The sequence below is a fragment of the Drosophila albomicans genome, chromosome 2L, assembly GCF_009650485.2.
Source record: "Drosophila albomicans strain 15112-1751.03 chromosome 2L, ASM965048v2, whole genome shotgun sequence".
Classification (NCBI taxonomy): domain Eukaryota; kingdom Metazoa; phylum Arthropoda; class Insecta; order Diptera; family Drosophilidae; genus Drosophila; species Drosophila albomicans.
Genome location: NC_047628.2, coordinates 13815555 through 13835849, shown reverse-complemented (window position 1 = coordinate 13835849; position 20295 = coordinate 13815555). Strand labels below are relative to the sequence as shown.

Here is a 20295-nt window from a genome sequence, read left to right as displayed (position 1 = left end):
TCTAGTTTGTTTTGTTCCGCATCTATCCAAAACAGAAACAAAACACCGATATATTTACAAGGCCAATTAATCGATAGGTCGGTAATTCACACAGTTTGTTTGCTACCATACCAATTGAAAACAACGTGCATTGAAAAATATAAGTAATAAAAACCTACAAAAATGCCGTCTAAAATGAAGCCTCGTCTGTCCCGCGGCGTCTTGGACATGAAGTTTATGCAGCGCACCAAACTGAAAGTGGCCAAGGAGGATGACGATGAACAAAGTCGCGCATTATATTCCAATGAGCTCAATACTAAAATGTTAAATAGCAATTCGAATTTCATAATTGAGCCAAGTTATGCGATTTGTGAAGGCTTGATTGATGGACGTCTCAGCTTTCGCGGGATGAACCCAGAGATAGAGCGTTTAATGGAACTGGAGCAGGTGGAAAAGGATGGCAAATCGCGACCCGAACAGCCCAAAGAGGTGACCGATCAGGAGATGGTGGAAACTTATTATGCGAATCAAGCGCCGGCTGCAAGCAAAACAATGGGCAAGAAATTCAGTACGAAAAATGAGTTTCACAAGCGTAAGTCAAATGAACAACAACGATTGCACAAAAAAGGACAATTTAAAAAGCCGCGCCAAGATGACGAATAAGTGTAATTAATAAGGTTAATTTAGAAAACATAATAAACACTAAACTTGTAAAGCTACTCCTGTTTCACAGCCTGCAGAGCATAACAAAATTGTGTCGAATTGATCCAACGCCAAGTGTTGCGCCAGAAATCGTAGGTGCTGCCATTGATCAATACAGTTTGACAATGCACTGCAAAAGAGAATTGTAAATAGAAGCAATTTGAATAGTAAGTTTTCTTGCTCACTTGTATCCAATATGCGCTGCACATCCAGAGGCGCAATCATTTTGTCCCAATGATGTGTTCCTTTGGGCGCCAAGTTCAGCACATATTCCCCTAAGACAATGCCACCCAGCCACATGGGTAACGTTTTATTCAGTGTGGTGATGAAAATGGATCCACCTGGTTTAAGAGTGCGCACGGAAGCCTCGAGTAGCGCCACCTTGTCCTCCACATGCTCCAATACCTCAGACACAATGACGGCATCGTAATGATTGTCATTTGTCTTGGCATGCTGATCAATTGGCTGCACTTTATAATCCACCTTCGAGCAAAGTTCTGGACTACTTTCAGTCAAATGGGAACGTGCCTTGTTTATCAGTTCTTCGCCCAGATCAATGCCAGTTACTTGAGCGCCCAGCCGAGCTAGTTGCTCTGTTAATAAGCCAGCACCGCAACCAACTTCCAATATACGTTGACCGTTAAGCACATTTGTCGTGTTTATGTAAGCGGAATTAACAATGCCGCGCGCAATAATTCCATCACGTATTAAAGGCACTCTGTAAATTAATATATTTTGTATATATTGTTACAAAGGTATTAATTGTGGTTACCTGATTTCGTTTAAGGCGTGCAGCGCCGCCATCGGACCCTTTTTGTTCCACCAATCAGAGGCAAAGTTCTCATGATGTTTCACCTCACGCGCAGTGTCGGCATTTTGTTGTTCCTGTTGGTGCGAGCTGCCGGTTGTCGTAGACGTTTGATCCAAGCTGAAGCACCTTGGCAGCCTTCTGAGCAGCGACTTATTCGCCCTATTTCGTACATTACACAAGTGATTAATAATAATAATCCGCAGTAATATAACTTACTTACCTGTTCGGATAAAACAAAGTACAATTTCGTAACATTTCGTAGACGAGACAAATTTAGTGAAATTGCTGTTTGTTTTGTTTTTAGCCAAGAGCAGTGTGACCACGTCATACCGATAAACAATGTCATCGTCTTTAAAAAGAAATACTAGAAATATTGACCACACAATACCGCAAAAATTATCGGTCACGAGTCGACTTTTCTCCATATCCACAGCCGTTTTGCGATGTATTTGAAATTCAAACTACAAGCTCATTTCATTAATGTAAAATTTAATAGATAACATAAATAATGTTATCGAAAGTAGGTAAGTAAAAACAAGAAAAATGTAAGATATTGAAAGAAGATGTGTAGATCAAAAGTCTATAAGGAATAGAGCAGTGGGCTAAGAAAACTGCCCTGAGCGGCCCCAGCTTTCATTTGACATGATGCCAAAAAAGATACTCTAACTCTAACTTTGAATTCTATACAGATACCATGTATTGCTCGAAAATTGAAACTGATGCTCCAGTAAGATGTGCCGATCTCTTTTACATCATGGAGTCTAATGGCAATAAGTCGCTCCCATAATTTCGATAACTATAGAAGGCTTATTTTCCTGGTTTGTAGTTCATCAGAATCGTTGTTATCTTCCTCTGGTTTGGAAACATTTGTATTCTTAATATAGCATTACAAATTTTCGCTATAGACAAGATAGCCCGCTTTGGCAAAGCCTTCAGTGTGCGATGCCAAATCCTAACTATATAAATAGCTAATATATCTTTGCATACTTTTACATCCGATGAATTACTTGCAAAGTATTTCACTTAAAACTATTTGAAAGCATACTTTTAGGATGTCAATTAATGACGGCACCCCATCACTCGAAATTAAAAGTTGCTAAATTTATCTTGGCATACTTTTAGGGTGTACTATTAAGTCCGGGTAAATTACTAATATATTGCTGCATACTTTTACTGCGCCACTCTTTAATGTTTGTATTTCTCATTGCTGCTGATTTATGTTCGCCTGGTATTTCATTTGACCCACTGGCATTTTACATGGGATCTTCGATCTTGTCATGGATTTTCAGCCGTTCATTGTTGGGCACAACTATTTTAAAGCATACTTATGAAAACTAATGCAAGTAATATTGCATATAAAAATTAAAAATGCTAATATCTCAGACATATCCTGTCTATTTTTACAGGATATATATTGCAAGGATAGTAAGAGTCCACCCTATCATTTTATATTTAATATTTGTAATTTTTCAGTTCCGTTAGCCAAATGAAAAATATACCCTATTTTCCGTACACATGTCTAATACATTTTAAATTTATTACATCATAATTATAGGATGTTATATTTCTACATAAATAAATGTTGATTGGAACATAATTTTCACTTTCAACATCGTTATTACAAAAATGCTTGTTCCGGAGTAAGCTCACTTATGTGGAAAACTTATCAATTAATTTATAATTTTTGTCAATTTCGTCAAACTAAAGAAAGCCTTGCATTCTTTATCTAACTCAACACTGCTTTGACATCTAAATTAAATACATTTCGGTGTAGTGTTTGGTATACAATTTCGGCAAAATATTGTTTTTGAAATTATTGTTTTTATTTTATTTTATTTTTTAATCCATCTTAACAATGTCGAAGGGGCGAGGACCTTTGTCTGCATTGTATAACACGGTCATCAATTCGGTTGACAAGGTGGTGCCTCAAGTAGCGCGACCTTTTTGGGAGGCTCCGGCAGGTGATGATCCTCATTGTTTAAACATTGAATCAATAGTTCAGTTGTAATATTCATATTTTAGGTCCGAAAACTGTATTCTTTTGGGCGCCACTCGGCAAGTGGGTAAGTAGCATAATGCTAAATGGCAGCCTGAGTTCAATCAAATAAATCATATAAATTTCTTCTTTTTGTTTAAGACACTTGTTTTGGCCGGGTTGAGTGATCTGTTGAATCGGCCACCGCAAGTGGTATCTGTGAATCAATCGGGTATTCTGGCAACAACGGGCTTAATTTGGTCGCGTTATTCCTTTGTCATAATACCCAAGAACTACAGTTTGCTTGCAGTCAATTTGGTTGTATTTGCAACTCAAGGCTGGTTGGTTGTCAAGGCGCTGCGTTGGCGCCGTGAAAACGAAAAGAAGAACGCCGAGTTCAGACATCCTTATTATCCTCGTACCCGGTCAGACGATGACTGGTAAATGCTAAATCGAATGTTAAAATAAAATTTTAAAATAAAAGACGAATGCCCCTAAATATATTTATTCGTATATTTATTATAATTATTGCCTTGTCTTTCCTTTTTTTTTTACTCTCCACTCTTACTGACTCCTGAGATAAATAAAACAGTTTATTTTTGGGTGTGCGGCTCGTGAGCTTTACGGTTTTTGTTTCCTTTATTTATGTTTTCGCATTTTGCAATCTTCGTTTCATGTTCTTAAGAATATTAAATATTCGTATTCATTCATATTACTGCCCACATAAGTTGTTATTCTGTGGGCTAACGCTTCCGGCATGTGACTTACAATTAGTTGAGACTCTTACAAACTGAACTAAATTTAATAATTTTGCTTGCATATATAGTACTATGTACAAAATGTCGCCAGCTTGGGTTAGTTGGCATCGTTGGCCACGTTAACTTCGGCTCACGGGTTTCAGCTTCGGCTGTGGTTGGTCTGGTTGGTCGCCGCTTCTGATTGGTCGTCGTGCTGTTATCCAATGTCGCGTTGCCTTGTGTAGTAGCCAAAGGAGGCATCGTTCGTGCCAATTGCCTGCCGGCCGACTCGTTCGAGTTGTGGCTAAAAGCGAGCAGACTGCACTGCAGTTGGCAAACAAGCCGAGGAACACTGCAAGTCGTGTCACTCACACCGACACAGATGCACACACATACACGTGGCACACGAACACGAACTTGTAGTGTTGTCTGCCGGGCCAACAGGCGTATGCGTGATTTATCATCAACGTTTTACTTCTCATGCGCGTGTGAGCACAGCAATCTCCCCAAGTCCGTGCGTTTGTGTGCGCCTGTGTGTATGTGACTGTGAGATTGTGCATGTGTGTATGTGTGTGTGCGACTTTGTTGTGCAACTCTTGTAAGTTTGCCAAGTGCACTGCACTGCTCTCAGCCAACTCGAGACTTTCATCCGCTGCGCCGTGTTGTCTTTGGTTGGTCAGGCCTTAGACTTCGTTGCAGCGGCCGTCGCCGCCAATTGGCCAAAACGAGGCTCCTTTAGCGCATCGCTGTAAAGAAACAGAAATACGAATAAGAGGGTGAGTGCTGAGTAAAGGACATACAGAGTGAGTGAGAGAGAGTTCGAGAGATTGGAGCAAGGGATGTTTGTAATTTTTACTTGGGAAAATCCATTTCAAAATAGTACGTAGAAATGTTATTTCAGTTTTCTCGAATAGTATTAAATAATTGCTTGGAAAGATCCATTTTAAAAGAGTGACGCATAAATGTTGTGTCAGTTTTCTCGTGTTTTCCACTGCAATAATATGTTATATGACAGTTTTTGACGTTATTCTTGCCACTTTGCTACTAGGAAAATGTAAAGAAGCTAGCCCAAAAAAACGGTCCAAATATTTTCTCGTTTTTCATAAGACAAATCCAATTTAAATTTGGATTAATTTTTATTGGTATTTTTAATTTTACATAAAGCAATTAAAAGATTTATTATAAGAGTGGTTAAGTTATGCGCTTAAGTTCATTAAAAGTATTTGAAACAAGTAAGAAAGCTACAGTCGAGTGTACTCGACTGTGAGATACCCGCTACCCATTTTGAATAAAAGCAATATATTTTGCGGTATTATTCTCAAAATATACCAAATATACTGCAAAAATACTAAAAATATACCAAATGGTATATGTGGTATATCGATATAGTACCGCATTCAAAATATACCATAGACGGCACAATATACCAGATTGTCAGCCAAAGCAACTAAGACGCCTAGTAAGTAGGCGTTTTTGCCCATACAAAAGTATTTCTTTAATTACTTCCACAATTTTTTTCTGATCGCAACCAAATTTTCAGGGATCATAACTACTATAATTATTACTGTTACTGCGTGCAAACATAACAAATGCTGTCGAAAAAAAATTATAGCTCTATCTCTTATAGTCTCTGAGATCCAGTGTTTCATACGGACGAACGGACAGACGGACAGTCGAACAGACGGACAGACGGACAGACGGACATGGCTATATCGTCTCGGCTGTTGACGCTGATCAAGAATATATATACTTTATAGGGTCGGAGATGCCTCCTTCTACCTGTTACATACATTTCCTGCCGGCACAAAGTTATAATACCCTTCTACTCTATGAGTAGCGGGTATAAAAACGTTGATTATGATTTATTGCACTACATAATTGGTTTATTCTTAATCGAAAATAAAGAAATACTAACTTATAATATATAATTCTAATCAATTAAACATTTATCAATTCGCTTATTTCCAATTATATTTAGAAATGTGGAATTGGTTTTGCAAATGAGGAGCAGAAGCATTGTCAAACCCTAGACAACGATGAGCAATTAGTTCAAATGAACAGATCTAGAACGCAATATCGTAGCCTTTTGGTTCATTTAAACTGATCGAGTGAGGATCTGCAAGCTGTATATTATTAGAGACTACCACCAATTAACATTTCGTTTCTTTTCATTTTAAACATTGTACACCATATTTAATAAGATTTATTAAATTACTGTTTTCAAATTGAGATCTATAAAATTTTGTTAGAATTTGCACAAGGATGACGAAAGAAATATCTGCAATTTTGGCGACACTTTCAGCATTTGAAGACTCATTGCTAGAAAATGCTGCTTCAGCAAATACTCATACGTCATGTTGCTTGGACTCCCCACAAAGCAAATAGGCACAGGATAGACGCAGCCGGGGCGAAAGATTCATCTCTGGCCACCACGCAATGATGGGGGATGCGAACGCTTGCCAAGATGGTAGCTTGCCAAAATCATTGCAAGATTTTCTCACGTTCGCTTCCAAAAGCGCCAAAAACGTTGCTCAATGGCAATGAACTTTTACTGTATGTGTGTGTGAGTGTGTGTGTTGGCGTCTTATTTTGTTGCTGCTCTCAAGTTCTGTGCTTCTGTTTTGTTGCGTAATTTAACAGCGCACGCTGAGGAATCTTGGCAGCCGTCCTGGGAATTCCCTCTTCGACACACGCACACTAACACATACACACACACACATACACTGTAATTAAAGCGCCACCTGCCGCGTTGGCACGTAAACAAAAAAAAAAGAAAGAAAAAACAAAATTGTTCGACTGCATAACATAATTTATGATCATGGAGTTTTGCCAATAAGTTTCTCTGGACGAGCAGACAAACCGTCTGCTGCTTGGGTCTGGTATGATTTCATTTGGCTTGGTTTCTGATGATCTGATGATTGTGTGCCTTAATGACTTCATCTTGCCACTGGCCACTGACTTGGTTAACTGAGGTCAGGGCTATTGACGTCACAAGGAAACTGGGCTATTGAACAGCTGCCAATTGTGGCCACAATCACAGCCAAGATATGCAGTCACATTGAAGTACGATAATTGTGATTTATTACCGCTCAACAATTGCCATCCACAGCAGCTGATAGTGTCTTTTTTACGACCTCAGTCAGGATGTCTTTGTCGAGTTTATGTGTATGCTATGTGCGCAAAGCGGTAAAAGGCAGCTCGCATCTAAAAATAATAACAACATGTCAAAAGTGACAGGCGAACTTCTCAGCGGGCTCTGTGACAGACCTTATGCAACCAGAGGCAACGCGACACGGACTAAAATAGGTCCCAAAATAAATGTGTGAACATTAACTTGGCGCGCAGTTGTCAATAAAACGTGGCTATTACGATTTAATTGCTGCGCTTTTATTTGACTTTTATTTAACTAATAATCTTGTTTGCAGTCGAAAGAAAACTTTAGAAATTCGCATCTAATTGAATTTATATTATATTTAGAAAGTGAGAGCTAAGAGTAAAACTTATATAATTTAATGCAAAATTTATTTTATTTTCTGTTACATAAACTGTTATATATTATATTTTTCCTTGTTGTTTTTATACCCGCTACGCAAAGGGTAGAAGGGTATTATAACTTTGTGCCGGCTGGAAATGTTTTCAATAGGCCAACCCATACATTATACATATTCTTGATAAACATCAGCCGCTGATGTTACAAGTGCTGTCTCTTATAGTCTCTGAGATTTACGTGATCATACGGACAGACGGACAGACAGACAGGCGGATAAAAATAGCAAATTATGCCTACTACAATAGGGTCACACCTTCTTTGAGTGATAATCTGGTATATTATGACCTCTATGGTATATTCGAATATATTTTCAGTATTTTTATGGTATATACCATAATAATACCGCACTGCTTGCTTGTATTCAAAATGGGTAGAGGGTATCTTACTGTCGAGCACACTCGACTACACCTTTTTTACTTGTTTTTAATAGCTTTTTTAACATTCTAACATTTTACAAATATTTAGTATTTTCTAAAAATCGTAATACCTTTGCTTTGCTTTTGATATTTTGTAGATAAATTTGTTTGTGAGCGCAATAAAATTAGTCGCAAAAAAATGCCATCATAAATGATTCAGGTATTTAGAAAACAAAATATATGACTTGGTTCAACATTTATTATAATGAAAAGCCAAAAAAACGGCAATTTTAATTAATGAATAATGTTGCACATTTAGCGAATATATCTTCTATATGTACATACGAATATATACCAAATATCTTTATAGCAGAACGTCTTTGATACTATATAGAACATTTCACGGACAACGCAAAAAGTACTAAACTCTTTGACGTTTCAAACAATTTTCGGTTTTTGTATATATTTTTTTTCTTTTTTGTCTTGATTTTTTTTATAGCTTTCCCTCTTGGGGAAGACACGGGAGGGTTGAGGTGGGTGAAATGGCTTTTATTTATTCAGTTCGGACAGCTAAAAGCGACGCCTTGTTGCTGGTGGACTGTGGACGGCTTTTGTGTTTTCCCAATTTTCAGTTTCAGTCGGTTGATTTTTCTCGATTTCTCGATTTTTCGTAGACTTTTTCTCATTTACCTTGCTATTTTCGGACACACTTGACGCGACCGAAGATCGACAAGCGAAAGGCATAGACCGAAAATTGCGCAGAACTGTCGCCAGAAGGCCCTTATATACTTTGATATATGGTATACTGTATATACTGTGTATTCATTAGTATATATAAATAGTATTTGTTCTGCTCCTGATCTTATATACTCGTCGAGGCGATGACGCGCAATTGACGCGACCAAAGACGCGTTGAAAACGCGCGACGTCGCGACAACGAAATCTATTTTTGAATACAGCTACACAGAGGCGGCAAAAGATGCAGATACATCTTGAGATCCAACAAGCAAATAGCATCTAGAATGGATTGCATAGTTAGGCTACAGACAGAGTCGCACTCTCTCTCTCTCTCTCTCTCTCTCTCTCTCTCTCTCTGTCTTTGTATATTTCGCCTAATCTATTTCAGTGCTTCATCATTTTGTTCGCTTTCTTGTTTTTGTGTTATTTCGCCTTCGTTTCATCGAAATTGTATTTGGTTTTTAGGAACTCTTTGCGACTACTGTCTGTCTGCATTTGTATAGGGCGACGGCACAAATTGTAATTAGTGCTAGTTTCTTTAGCTTTAATTAGAATTTATCTCATTTTGCAGCACGTATGTACATACAACAAGCGAATACACCTTGAAGATGCGACACAGCGAACGAGAGTTTTGCTCATTAAATTCGATTGACGTGTTGCGACAATTGATGCCATCTTAATCATGCCAAAGACAATGTGTGAATTTTGCTTAAAATGCATGTAAATTAGTCAAGGAATTCATTAAGATAAATTTAATTAATGCTTGTTTACTTAAATTCATCTCTTGGTCCATTTTTTTTTTTATCTTTTTGATGTCTTTAGTATAAAATCGAAAATGAAAACATTTTAACTAAATTTTTACATTTGCATAGGAGAAGATTCAAATCTTTTTGAGAATCCGAAATAATTTGTTATATTAATTTTACTACTTTATATTATATTTTAAAAGTGCTTCCTTTATATTTCGTGATTTATATTTGTCACATTTATTGCTTTGTTTAATTTCGATTCATTTATTTCGCCACGATTTATTACTGCAACACGATCAATCGAAAGCCTTTGGGGGCGACTCCAGTTCACGCTTCGAGTGGCAACTTTCACCGACGACGACGTGTCGAAAACTGAGCAAACGAATGTCAATCAAAAACCAAAACAAATAAACAAATGCGAATAACACAAACAGATTTGCGGAAATTGGCAAACAAAACTTGAATATTAACTGCTGCCAAAATGGCTGGCAACATTGGCAAAAGCCACAACACACACACACACACACGTATAAAAAAAAATAGAATCTACAAGAATATTGGCCAATAAATTTTACAATTCGTTGGCGATGGCCAACAAAAATTTGTTGGTCAAGGTCGCTTGCCAATTGGAAACGTCATTACATTAATATATAAATATGCTATATATATTTATATATCTGTGTAATCAAATACGTAATAATTGCGATAATTGGAGACCTGTTTGGCAAACTAATAATAATAAACAACAACTGATGACGTACTCACACACACACACACACACACATATGAACTGGGCAAATGCCAAAGTGTGTGTGTGCGTCAGCAATTAAAATCATAATGAGAGTGCCAAGTGGCGCCTAATGTCGAAGCGAGTGTGTGGCCAGCAGCCAACTTGCCACGAGCCACGCGCATTCCACACACACACACTCACACACACACACATACACACACGCACAACACTCTCAATACAGGATGCGTTGCCAAGTTGGCAGCGAGTCGCAGTCATCGCAGACGCAGCAGCGTCTATGTTTATGTTTAGTTCAGCTTCTTCTTCTTCTCTATCTTCTTCTTGCTGCTGCTGGTGTCTTCCAGCTTTGTGCGCTGGCAATGTGTGCCAAATGTTGTGAGCAGGAAATTGTCTTGGAGCTGTACCAAGAATATGTATTTTTGCTGCAGTAGACTTGTAGGCGCTACAAATTGCAGACATGCGGCAGACAAATGCGACACCAGGGCGTATACGCAACGCCAGCACAGTGTAGTCCAGCTACACAAATTAAGTATACGCCACATAGCTCATGCATAACAAATAAATAACCAGGCCCATCATTACAGAACGCTTTGGTCAGCATCATCAAAGGATCGCCGCCGCGTCGCACTAATAAGTTTTTCAAGAAAATGAAAAATCGTTTGTGCATTTTTATAAGTGCAAAAATATGCAAATCGAGTAAATCATTATGAGTCGTCGTCGCTGTCGCTGGACAACAAACAAACGCCAGCCAAAGGCCTCGACACAGACAAAGTTTTCATTTCATTTTTTTTTTGTTTTTGTGTTTATCGCTTTGAAGGGTCGCATAAAAATTGGCGGCAGCAGCTTCGGTTGCACCAAAAGGCGAGGCACAAATAATAATTTAGGCGATTTATTTGTTTGTTTGTTTTATTCGCCATGTCTACGCCATGAAAATTATGGCGACTGACTTTTGCACCCAAAATATAATTTAAGTTGACAATGCGAATAGCTTTGGATGTGGCAGGGGAGATGAAGGCGAAGGCTGCATCAAAAGAACTTGAATAGGATTATCAAACTTAACGCAAATTGTAATTGAACGAAAGAAAACGAATTGATATATGTATAGAAAATATTTAAAGTTTCAATAGGATTATAATTTAATAGTATATAATAGAGAATGAATATGATTATAAATATGATAGCAACAAAATTGTTTAATACAGTGCCAAATGTTATGAAGCAAATGTTTAATAAAAGGAATCAAAATAACATAACCTTTCTTAAAGTTTTTAGTTATTAATAAGGTAATCCATTTAAATATCTTTTCTGTCTTTCTCAGAATTAGACCTAGATGTCAGACTTTGTAAAAGATAATGTAACGACTTTTTTATTATGATTCCTGAAAATTCGGATACAATAGGATAAAAGAGGTCGATGTTATTTTTTTATGGTTAATAACGCCTCGTGCAGCAGTGACTACATACTATATGGTATATAGTATATATCATAGCCTTCGGTATATTTATTTGGTATATGTTATTAATAATATCGCACTGTTTCCTTTTTTTTTCAAAATGAGTAGATGAGCAAACTAGACTTTAGCTTTCTTACTTTTTTCTTCTGCATCTATACACTTGAAATTATCTCATTTTGTTTAGTCACAAACAATTATTTTTGTTCTCATCTTTGAATAATTAATTAAAAGCCTATACACTGAGAAATTATCTCATTTTAGATTAGCGTTCATTCAATTATTTAGACATAATCAATTATTTTTGTTCTCGCTTTTGAATACTTAGTTGAAAGTAAATTGATATGAATGTTAGATGATTCATACTCTTAAAAGTCAGTTTGTAGAAATATAACGATCCTTCCTTCGTAAATTTAAGACATTTTAATGATAACGTTAATTTAATGATTAACCATTAACAGCTCACATTAGCTTAGAACGACATTGCAGATGAATTAAAAATAGCCGTTGAACTTACAATTTAAATAGTTGAATATATGCAATGCAAATCGACATCCTTGACAACTTAATGCGATGCAAGTATTTGTTTTGTTTCTGCTTTTTTGTTGTTCTTAGATTGTCATTCTATCGAGCGATCTATCTTTTATTTGCAACTATTTGTCACACTGCATTCTTTGGGCGATTCAATTAGTTTTAATTGCTCTTCTCGCGTTGCCTTCGACTCGATTCGATTTATTTAAAAAAAAAAAAAAAATGGGAAAAAGAAGAATGTTCTACACCAGGCAGGGTTGGCCATCAATAAAATCAATGCGGGCCATAAATCTTTGGGCCGTTCATTGAAACGTGCCCAAATGCAAACGGGGCAATAGTTTTGCGCTCTCTTGCGAATCTCTTGATAACGATTGCCAAAGGAAAAGGAAGTGCGAACTTTTGCCCAAAAGCTGACCAAAGCGAACCTTTGTTTGTTTGTCGAAAGGAGGCGAAAAGGAGTGCAATGAACATATGCAGGCAGTCAAGAGGAAAGGACACAATGCGCTCGCTGCCAATTTCCGAGGGGGGAACGAGGCGAAGGCGAGGCGACAATGCCAAGAATTATTTGCCAGGATGTCCGAAACATTGTTGGTGTCAACAAATTCCTTTTCAGCAAATGCCAACTGCAAAAAATGTTCAACTATCGCCGGCAAAACAGAAAAAAAACCCAAAATTAATGCTCAAACATTACGGACGACGCGAAGAAGGACAAGCTTCGTCCCTTCAATGTTTTCCTTGTGCATTTTGCATACAATTAAATTTCGTGTTAGTTTTAAGGAACTTTTGCGCCTGCTTTTGTCCTGGCAGCTCCTTTGAGCCAATTAACTGAGTGCGCATTCCGTAGTCCGTTCGTTGTTAATTGCTTTAATGGCTCGGAAATTTTATGGTACTACTTAAAAGGTTTTAACTAGTCGATTAAGAGATACCCTGTAAAACATGTGCCACAAACTTTAAGCTTTAAATGTGTATAAAGTTTGCATTGATGGGATTAATTTACTAAAGCTTTAGTTGTACTTAAAAACCCTTTTTTAAAGTATATTATATTATATAGATTTGTCAGTATTTTATAAGGTAAATTCATTTAAGGAGAGTCATAATATTTATTCATAATATGTAAGCTTAAAATTCAAGGCATATTTTATATGAAGAAATGACTTATCAACTATTCAGCTAAGATTAGTTCAACTCTTTAGTAATAGTCAACAAAATGCACAACTATTAACAGATATACCCTTTCTTATGTCCCCTCTTCGAACAGGGTATTTCTAACACACATTGAACTTGTTCGGTATGATTGTAATTGAACTTGATTCGCAGTTGCGCTCATAAATTAAAGCATTAAAAGCCCAAACAAGCGCATGTTGAAATAATATTTCCAAATTAATTGGTCAGCGCTTGATTTACTCGTTTAGATGTTTCCTTTGTTGAGCATTAACCATAAAACGATTCCATTCCCATTTCGCATTTAGTGTCTATTATTTTTAGTAGTATTTCGCCTGCAGGTTAGATTTTCACTTATTTCATATATCTACCATATTCATATACGAGATGATGTCTGGCAAACTGCGACGTCTGTGCATTGAACCACAAACCGGATCGGATAAGTGAAACACAGAATGAGCTCTGCAGCCCTCATAAAATACTCAGAGACTGTGGCCTTGAGGCTGCCTTTGGAGGAATGGGGAGAATCTCTGCATTTTTTTGCCTATAAATTCAGTTTGGAACGTACTTCGACTATAAGTCCAAGTGTAACTGTAACTGCGCCCCGCCTACGCATGACGACGCACTTAACCATGTTGTCATTTTGGGCTGCATTTTGATTATTTATGTGGCGCCAGACTGCGTGCTTGTGCCTTTTGGTCTAAAGCAAGTGCTTTTCTGGTATGAGATGTGCCCATTTAGTGGTCGATTATCTTGTGGTGACAGCTGCCAGCCAAAGGTAAAGCAGAAGCTACTTTTAGGGCTATTGCAAAGATGATAAAGAGGCTTAAAACAAGAGGTCATTTTATTGACTTCAATTAATAAATTGTTGTTAGTTAGCTTGAAAAGCTATTAATATGCATAGAGATTTATTGTAATAGAGTGCAATAAACTTTCAAAAACTTGAGAAAATGTAGATGGAAATTGTTAGATAAAAAATATAGAAACAATAAGATAGAAACACAATGAAGATCAATAAGATCAAATAAAGTAGTTGGTAATTTATTGCATTACATTTTATTATTTACGAAAATATAATTAGATATAATAAAAATTAATTGGGCAATGACTATGTTTTGCATACTCGATTAAAGAAAATTTTACCAAACAAATTATAAAAGTTATTTAAGAAATAAGTGTATATATGGTATAAGTGTATATTGGTATATTTTTTTTGTTCAGTTCATTACTATGGTATATTGTAAGAATAGTTTCGCCTTTATTGAAAGTGGGTAGCTCATATCTCTCATCTCACAGTAAAGTCCACTCGATTGGAGCTTTTTTAACTTGTTAATAGACAATATACTTTTTTTTAAGTATCATTATAGTATCATATCAATACATGTTAAGGGGACATATTCTAATGAACCATCAAATTCATATCATCAGGATATAAAGAATATTACACTGAATTGTAATTTATTTGAATTCAAATGTCATTGAATGATAAAATAAATAAAATATTGAATAAAGTAATATTCTCTAATATTTAATTTCAAATTTCCTACGATTCATATAACATTTTATTGCATTTTTAGTGAATAGCAACTATTTCCTTCACTTTCTTAAACTACTTCCCATTTTTGCCTACTTACCCATTGTCCACTCTATTAACCGCTCAGTTGTCTTCCTATCTACATTTGCTTTTCCTCGCACGATTTCCATTTCCACGAGCTGTCATCACCATTCATTGAAAGGTCCGCAACGTTTTTGCCAGCGACGCGTAAAACTCAATCTGACGATCATTTTCGGTTTGGTTGTTTTCTTTTGTTTTGTTTTGTTATTAAGAATTGTCTACGAGTGCTTTCATTTACCAAGTAGTTGAACTAAACGTTAATCACGATCAAGTACAATTACCAATATATTTATATATTGCACTAATGTTTATAAGTTGGGGGGATATTATATCATAGTTCTGTGGTTATATAAGTTGCTTTGAAGTAAACGCTACGTTTGCTACATATTTTTTTGTTGTATTTTTCTCATTGTTTTTTTTTTTATTTTTTTGTTGTAAGCACTAAACACTAGTTGTATTAAGTTTGAAGTATTGTAATCAAGTGGTATTGTTATTATACACTACGTTGTATTAAGTAGAAGTTGGTTATTTTTGAATGGGTGTTGCACGCGGCGTATGCGCAATGTTCGCTTGATGCGCATCCTTTGAGGTTTCGCACGCGTTTGCCTTTGCCTTTTGCTTGCGGGGCCAATTTGCGCCATGGCTCTGACATGGCTGACAAATCATTAGTTGGCCAGTTTGAAACAATGGTTATGGACTTGGCTATTACTACGACTATTGTTGTTGTTGTTGTTGCTGTTTTGGGCGCTTCGCCAGTTGCTCCATTGGCGCAGCTTTTCGTGTTTTTTTTTTGTTTTTATTGGCTGCCCGAGTTGGCGGCGCACGTTGGTCAGTTCAAAAGGTTGTCGCACAATCACACACTTCACACAAACACACACACACACACTTGCACTTGTGGCGCACACAGCGCGATGTTGGTTGTTGTTGTTGCAGCGCGACACGTATTTTGTTTTTGTTTGTTTAATTGTTTTTTATGCTGTATAATCGAGACGAACGCATCCTGCGGCGCAGCTCCGACTGCGGTTCTTGTTTGCTGCTGCTGCTCCGCTGCGCCACTGCATGTCCACAACTGCCCGTGTGTGTGTGTGTGTGTTGTAGCTGTCAATTGGCATCCATTCTGGGCTGATCTTGGGTCAGCGCATTTGTTGTGTTTGACTTGGCTAATCAAACTGCGTTTGGCGGCCAAAAACAAAATGTGCCTCCTTCTTCTCGTCGTCTGTCATCACATCCTGCGTTGCTGCTTGGCAGCAGTTGCTGTCGCTGTGTCGTCATCATCATCATCATCTTGGACCTTCACCATCACCACCTTGTTGGCCAGCAGTAATTGCTGTTGCTGCTACTTGGTTGTTGGCTGGCTGGCTCGCTGGCAATGGCTTTTGGCTGGCTTCCTGACGGACTCGGCTGCTGCTGCTACTGCTGGCCACTTTTCTTGGCTGGCTACGCGTCGCTCAAAACAGTCAAACAGAGCCAAAGCCATAGCCATAGCTATAGCCAAAGCTAATGCCGTGCCCTGTGGCCAACACACACATTTTGATTTTGTGTATTCGCACGGTGCTTTCTTTTGGTTGCCGGTGCCAAGCAAGCAAGCAAGCAGCCAGCAGCAGCCAACTGCCCAGCTGCCAGTTGCCAATTGCCAGTTGCCAGCCTTTTGTTGGCTCACAACACCGACGCTACCAGTTTCTTGGCCAACTGACTGACGACTGCTCAGCAGTCAGCCAGCCAGCAAACAGCAGCAGCCCTCAGCCGGCACAACGAGACAGCAGAGACAACAGCAGCAGAGACAGCAGCAGCAGCAGAAACGACGCTGCTGTTTTTTGTGTCGTCATCGTTGCCGCCTCCTCTCATTCTCGTTCTCTTTTTCGTTTTCGCGTTTTGGTCATGCATCGCCTTTGTCGCGTGCAATTCAACTGGCTGCGCTCCAAGCTGATCCCCCTTCCCCCTCACACTGCACCAACACTCGTGTCATCGTCGTCGTCTGGCTTCGTTCGCTTCGACATCGTCGGGCGCTGCTTTGCATGCTCGGTTAGCTTTGCTCATGCTGCGTTCGGCTCTCTCCGCTCTCTGTTTTTCATATTTTACTCTTTTTCATTCTCGATATTCTTTCTTTTTTTCACCCATGTGCCGTTTACTTTTTACCCGCGCAAAATGTTTAGACTGCCATATGAAATTAATGGGCACATACGCTGTGGTTCCTGCAGCGGGGAGAAGCGAACGAAGGAGGGGGAGGAGAAAACATTCGGATTTTTCGGTTATTTGAAAAACATTGCAATAGATCAACAGCAGTCGCGTTGCGATACGATCTTATCTAGTATTAACATAAATATTATTCTGAATCGTTTGGAAATATTTCTGGGGAGCTCAAAGCTTTGATATTTAAAAATATATATTCATATGTAATGCTTTTCATTCTGTTTTATACAAAAATATCTGTAAGATTCAGAATCGTGCACAAGATATAAAACTATCAGCAAACATTCGTTGGATTGAAATGCATAAATACTTTCGGTCTTCAATTAAAACATTTCAATAATAAAGATACAAAAGTGCATGTTTTTGAATGATACAAATACGTATCCTAACTATTAAAGTATAGGATGCTTTACATTCATTAAGAAATAAAATGTAGTTCTTAATATTTCTGATTGAAGTATTAGAAAACATTAGATAACTTAAAATTCATAAATACTTTTAGTCTTGTATTAAACTTGTTCAATAACAAAGATATAGATGGAAATCTCTCTGACATATGTATCAAGAAAGATACTAATATGTTGACTCCTTTTCGGTTTAAATATTAATACATTTTTAATCTTGGCGATATTTATGCAGCTATCTATGATATAGGTTAAGAGGGTATTATAACTTTGGACTGAAGCAAGTATTTCTTGGAGACTATAAGAAATAGTCTTATCATTTTTGTGGACTCTTCTTATATCAATATACCAAATACACGGTATATTTTAATATTGGTATACAAATTCAGTATATTTAAGTGATTATTCCGTACTGCTTTGAGTGCCTTTCGTGACTGCATCAAATACATAGACAAAACAAGTAAGAAAGTTACAGTCGAGTGTGCTCGACTTGAGATAACTACCCATTTTTAATAAAGGCAAAATATTGCTGAAGCAACCGCATCAAATGGTATGTTTGGTCTATCGATGTAGACCTAAACGGCACAATGTAAGAACTCAGAGTAAGTAGGCGTTTTTGCCCATACAAAAGTATTTCTTTAATAACATCCACTTTTGGTCAGGAACTCTTCTTATATCAGTATACTTTAAAATTAACTTGTTATTCGATTGTAGTATATTTTAATATTGGTATACTAATTCAGTATATTTAAGACATGGCTATTATTCGGCTGTTGACGCTGATCAAGCTTTTAGGGTCGGAGATGCCTTTCGTGACTGCATCAAATACATAGACAAAGACATAATACAGTCTATTTAGAGAATTTAAAGCAGCCTTGAATGCACCTCTCTTAACTTTAATGTAATCTGATTAAGGAAAGTATAGCACTAATTTAGTTACCTTTCACAGATGAGGTACTTAAGATATGAAATTGTATTTGGCAAGCAGCAATCGAATCTCGAATCGCTTGACTCAGTCAACGACAACTCAAAGTCGTCGTCGCCGTTGACAATTATGAATGCACTCGAATATGCATGGCGGAAAATCCGCATAGATATATATAAATAGATAGCTTAAGTTTATATAGCATATGGATGTGAGTGTGTGTGTGTTTTTGTGTGTTTGGTGTATGGTTATTTGCCTTTCGACAAAAGCATAAACGCAGTCATAAAATTAGAATTTAAATGAGGCAGTAAGAAAAATGTGGCAAGACAAGGAGCTCAGCTCAGCTTAATGAAATGCAAATGGTCAACAGGTTCGCCTGCTGCAATGTCGATGCCAATCAGTGTAAGTGTAGAGCAGAGCCTGAAACTTGACTTTCCTCTCCCCGCTTCCCGCTCACCACTTTGTCTCTTGTGGATACTTTGTGTGAGTTATGAAAATGCGTGGCGCCAGTGTAAAAATTTTATGCAATTGCTGTAAAAATATGCAGTGCCCTAATAAATTTCTAATAAAAGCATGTTAAATAAAAGCCACAATGTTGTAGGGCGACACCAAAGAGAGAGAGGGAGAGTGGGAGGAAAAGGTCAACTGACTGTGTTAATTGAGCCTCGATTATGTGGCCATTAATGGGGAGCATTTAGGACCAGTTAGTTAACAGCACCAAAAACTGTGACAACACATACACGCACACACACATACACACGTTGACCGCAGCCCGCAGCAGCACGTGCTGTCAGCAGACAAACAAGCAAGGTTGCCACTGCCCCTCACACTCCCCTTAACTTAAATCCCCCTTTAACAACGACGCCTCTTTTTTTTTGTTTGTATTACAGACTGCTGTTGCTGTCGCCGTGCTTCCGCAGCAGCTAAACGTTTATTTATAGCTCAAACAGCGCCAAAGGACCAAATATTCACAATGCTTTCCCTTCTCTACCTCTTCTTCGACCATCGAACCACTTGAGCTAGACAAAGGCCAGGCAAAAGATAAACATACGATTCGAAATTGGGGCTTGAGTGAGAGCTACAACGACTGTTGCCAAACTCTGCACTCCTCTGCTTCTCTCTTCTTTCTCCTCTGTCTTAACTGGGCAGCAACTGGCGTCCATCAGAGAGAGAGAGAGAGAGAGAGAGAGAGAGAGAGAGAGATAGAGGGAGTAGGATTGGTTTTTCCTGCTAACATTGTTGCTAAGGCTGCACACATCTTGATTTCTGCCAAACAAAACATTACTCGAGCACTTTTTTTTCGCCTTGCCTTGACTACAACTGTATTTACTTATGTTAGTCACGTGGCTTTCACTTGGTTTACCAAATTGCTGGACAACAGAGCAGAGGAAGGAGAGATGACTGAGCAAAGCCACTAAGCAGTTGTGGGTGCTGCATTTGTATCGAGTAAACACACTGCTGACAAATCTATATTTGCCATAAGTTTGTAAGTGAATTTCAAATTTTGAATAATTCATTCAGAGCAATTTAATTGACCAACACTAATAAATATATATATTTCAATAAGAATAAAATATGATTTAATAACTTAGTATACGTATTTATACAGCTTTTTAAACATTTTCGATTTATGTTTTGATGCAAGAAAGCAGAAAAAAACGCAATAATGTTTCA

At 37.7% G+C, this 20295-nt stretch overlaps 3 protein-coding genes and 1 long non-coding RNA gene across 4 annotated transcripts; 2 read left to right on the top strand and 2 right to left on the bottom strand.

Moving 5' to 3' along the window:
• Positions 1 to 51: 51 nt before the first annotated feature.
• On the top strand, positions 52 to 694 carry LOC117564742 (M-phase phosphoprotein 6). Its single transcript, XM_034243632.2, has one exon. It carries the CDS (start codon positions 163 to 165, stop codon positions 640 to 642), a length of 480 nt encoding a protein of 159 aa, XP_034099523.1. The 5' UTR covers positions 52 to 162; the 3' UTR covers positions 643 to 694.
• LOC117564741 (ubiquinone biosynthesis O-methyltransferase) lies at positions 613 to 1834 on the bottom strand. Its single transcript, XM_034243631.2, has 4 exons — positions 1713 to 1834; positions 1454 to 1651; positions 867 to 1399; positions 613 to 811 (listed from the first exon to the last, which is right to left on the bottom strand). Exons 1-4 carry the CDS (start codon positions 1745 to 1747, stop codon positions 696 to 698), a joined length of 882 nt encoding a protein of 293 aa, XP_034099522.1. The 5' UTR covers positions 1748 to 1834; the 3' UTR covers positions 613 to 695.
• Positions 1835 to 3246: 1412 nt separating this feature from the next.
• Positions 3247 to 3966, top strand: LOC117564635 (mitochondrial pyruvate carrier 2). Its single transcript, XM_034243497.2, has 3 exons — positions 3247 to 3453; positions 3515 to 3555; positions 3630 to 3966. Exons 1-3 carry the CDS (start codon positions 3348 to 3350, stop codon positions 3909 to 3911), a joined length of 429 nt encoding a protein of 142 aa, XP_034099388.1. The 5' UTR covers positions 3247 to 3347; the 3' UTR covers positions 3912 to 3966.
• Positions 3967 to 4880: 914 nt separating this feature from the next.
• On the bottom strand, positions 4881 to 16849 carry LOC117564636 (uncharacterized). The gene is made up of 2 exons (XR_004571777.2): positions 15122 to 16849; positions 4881 to 4950 (listed from the first exon to the last, which is right to left on the bottom strand). It is a non-coding gene; the product is annotated as an uncharacterized LOC117564636 (long non-coding RNA).
• Positions 16850 to 20295: the final 3446 nt, after the last annotated feature.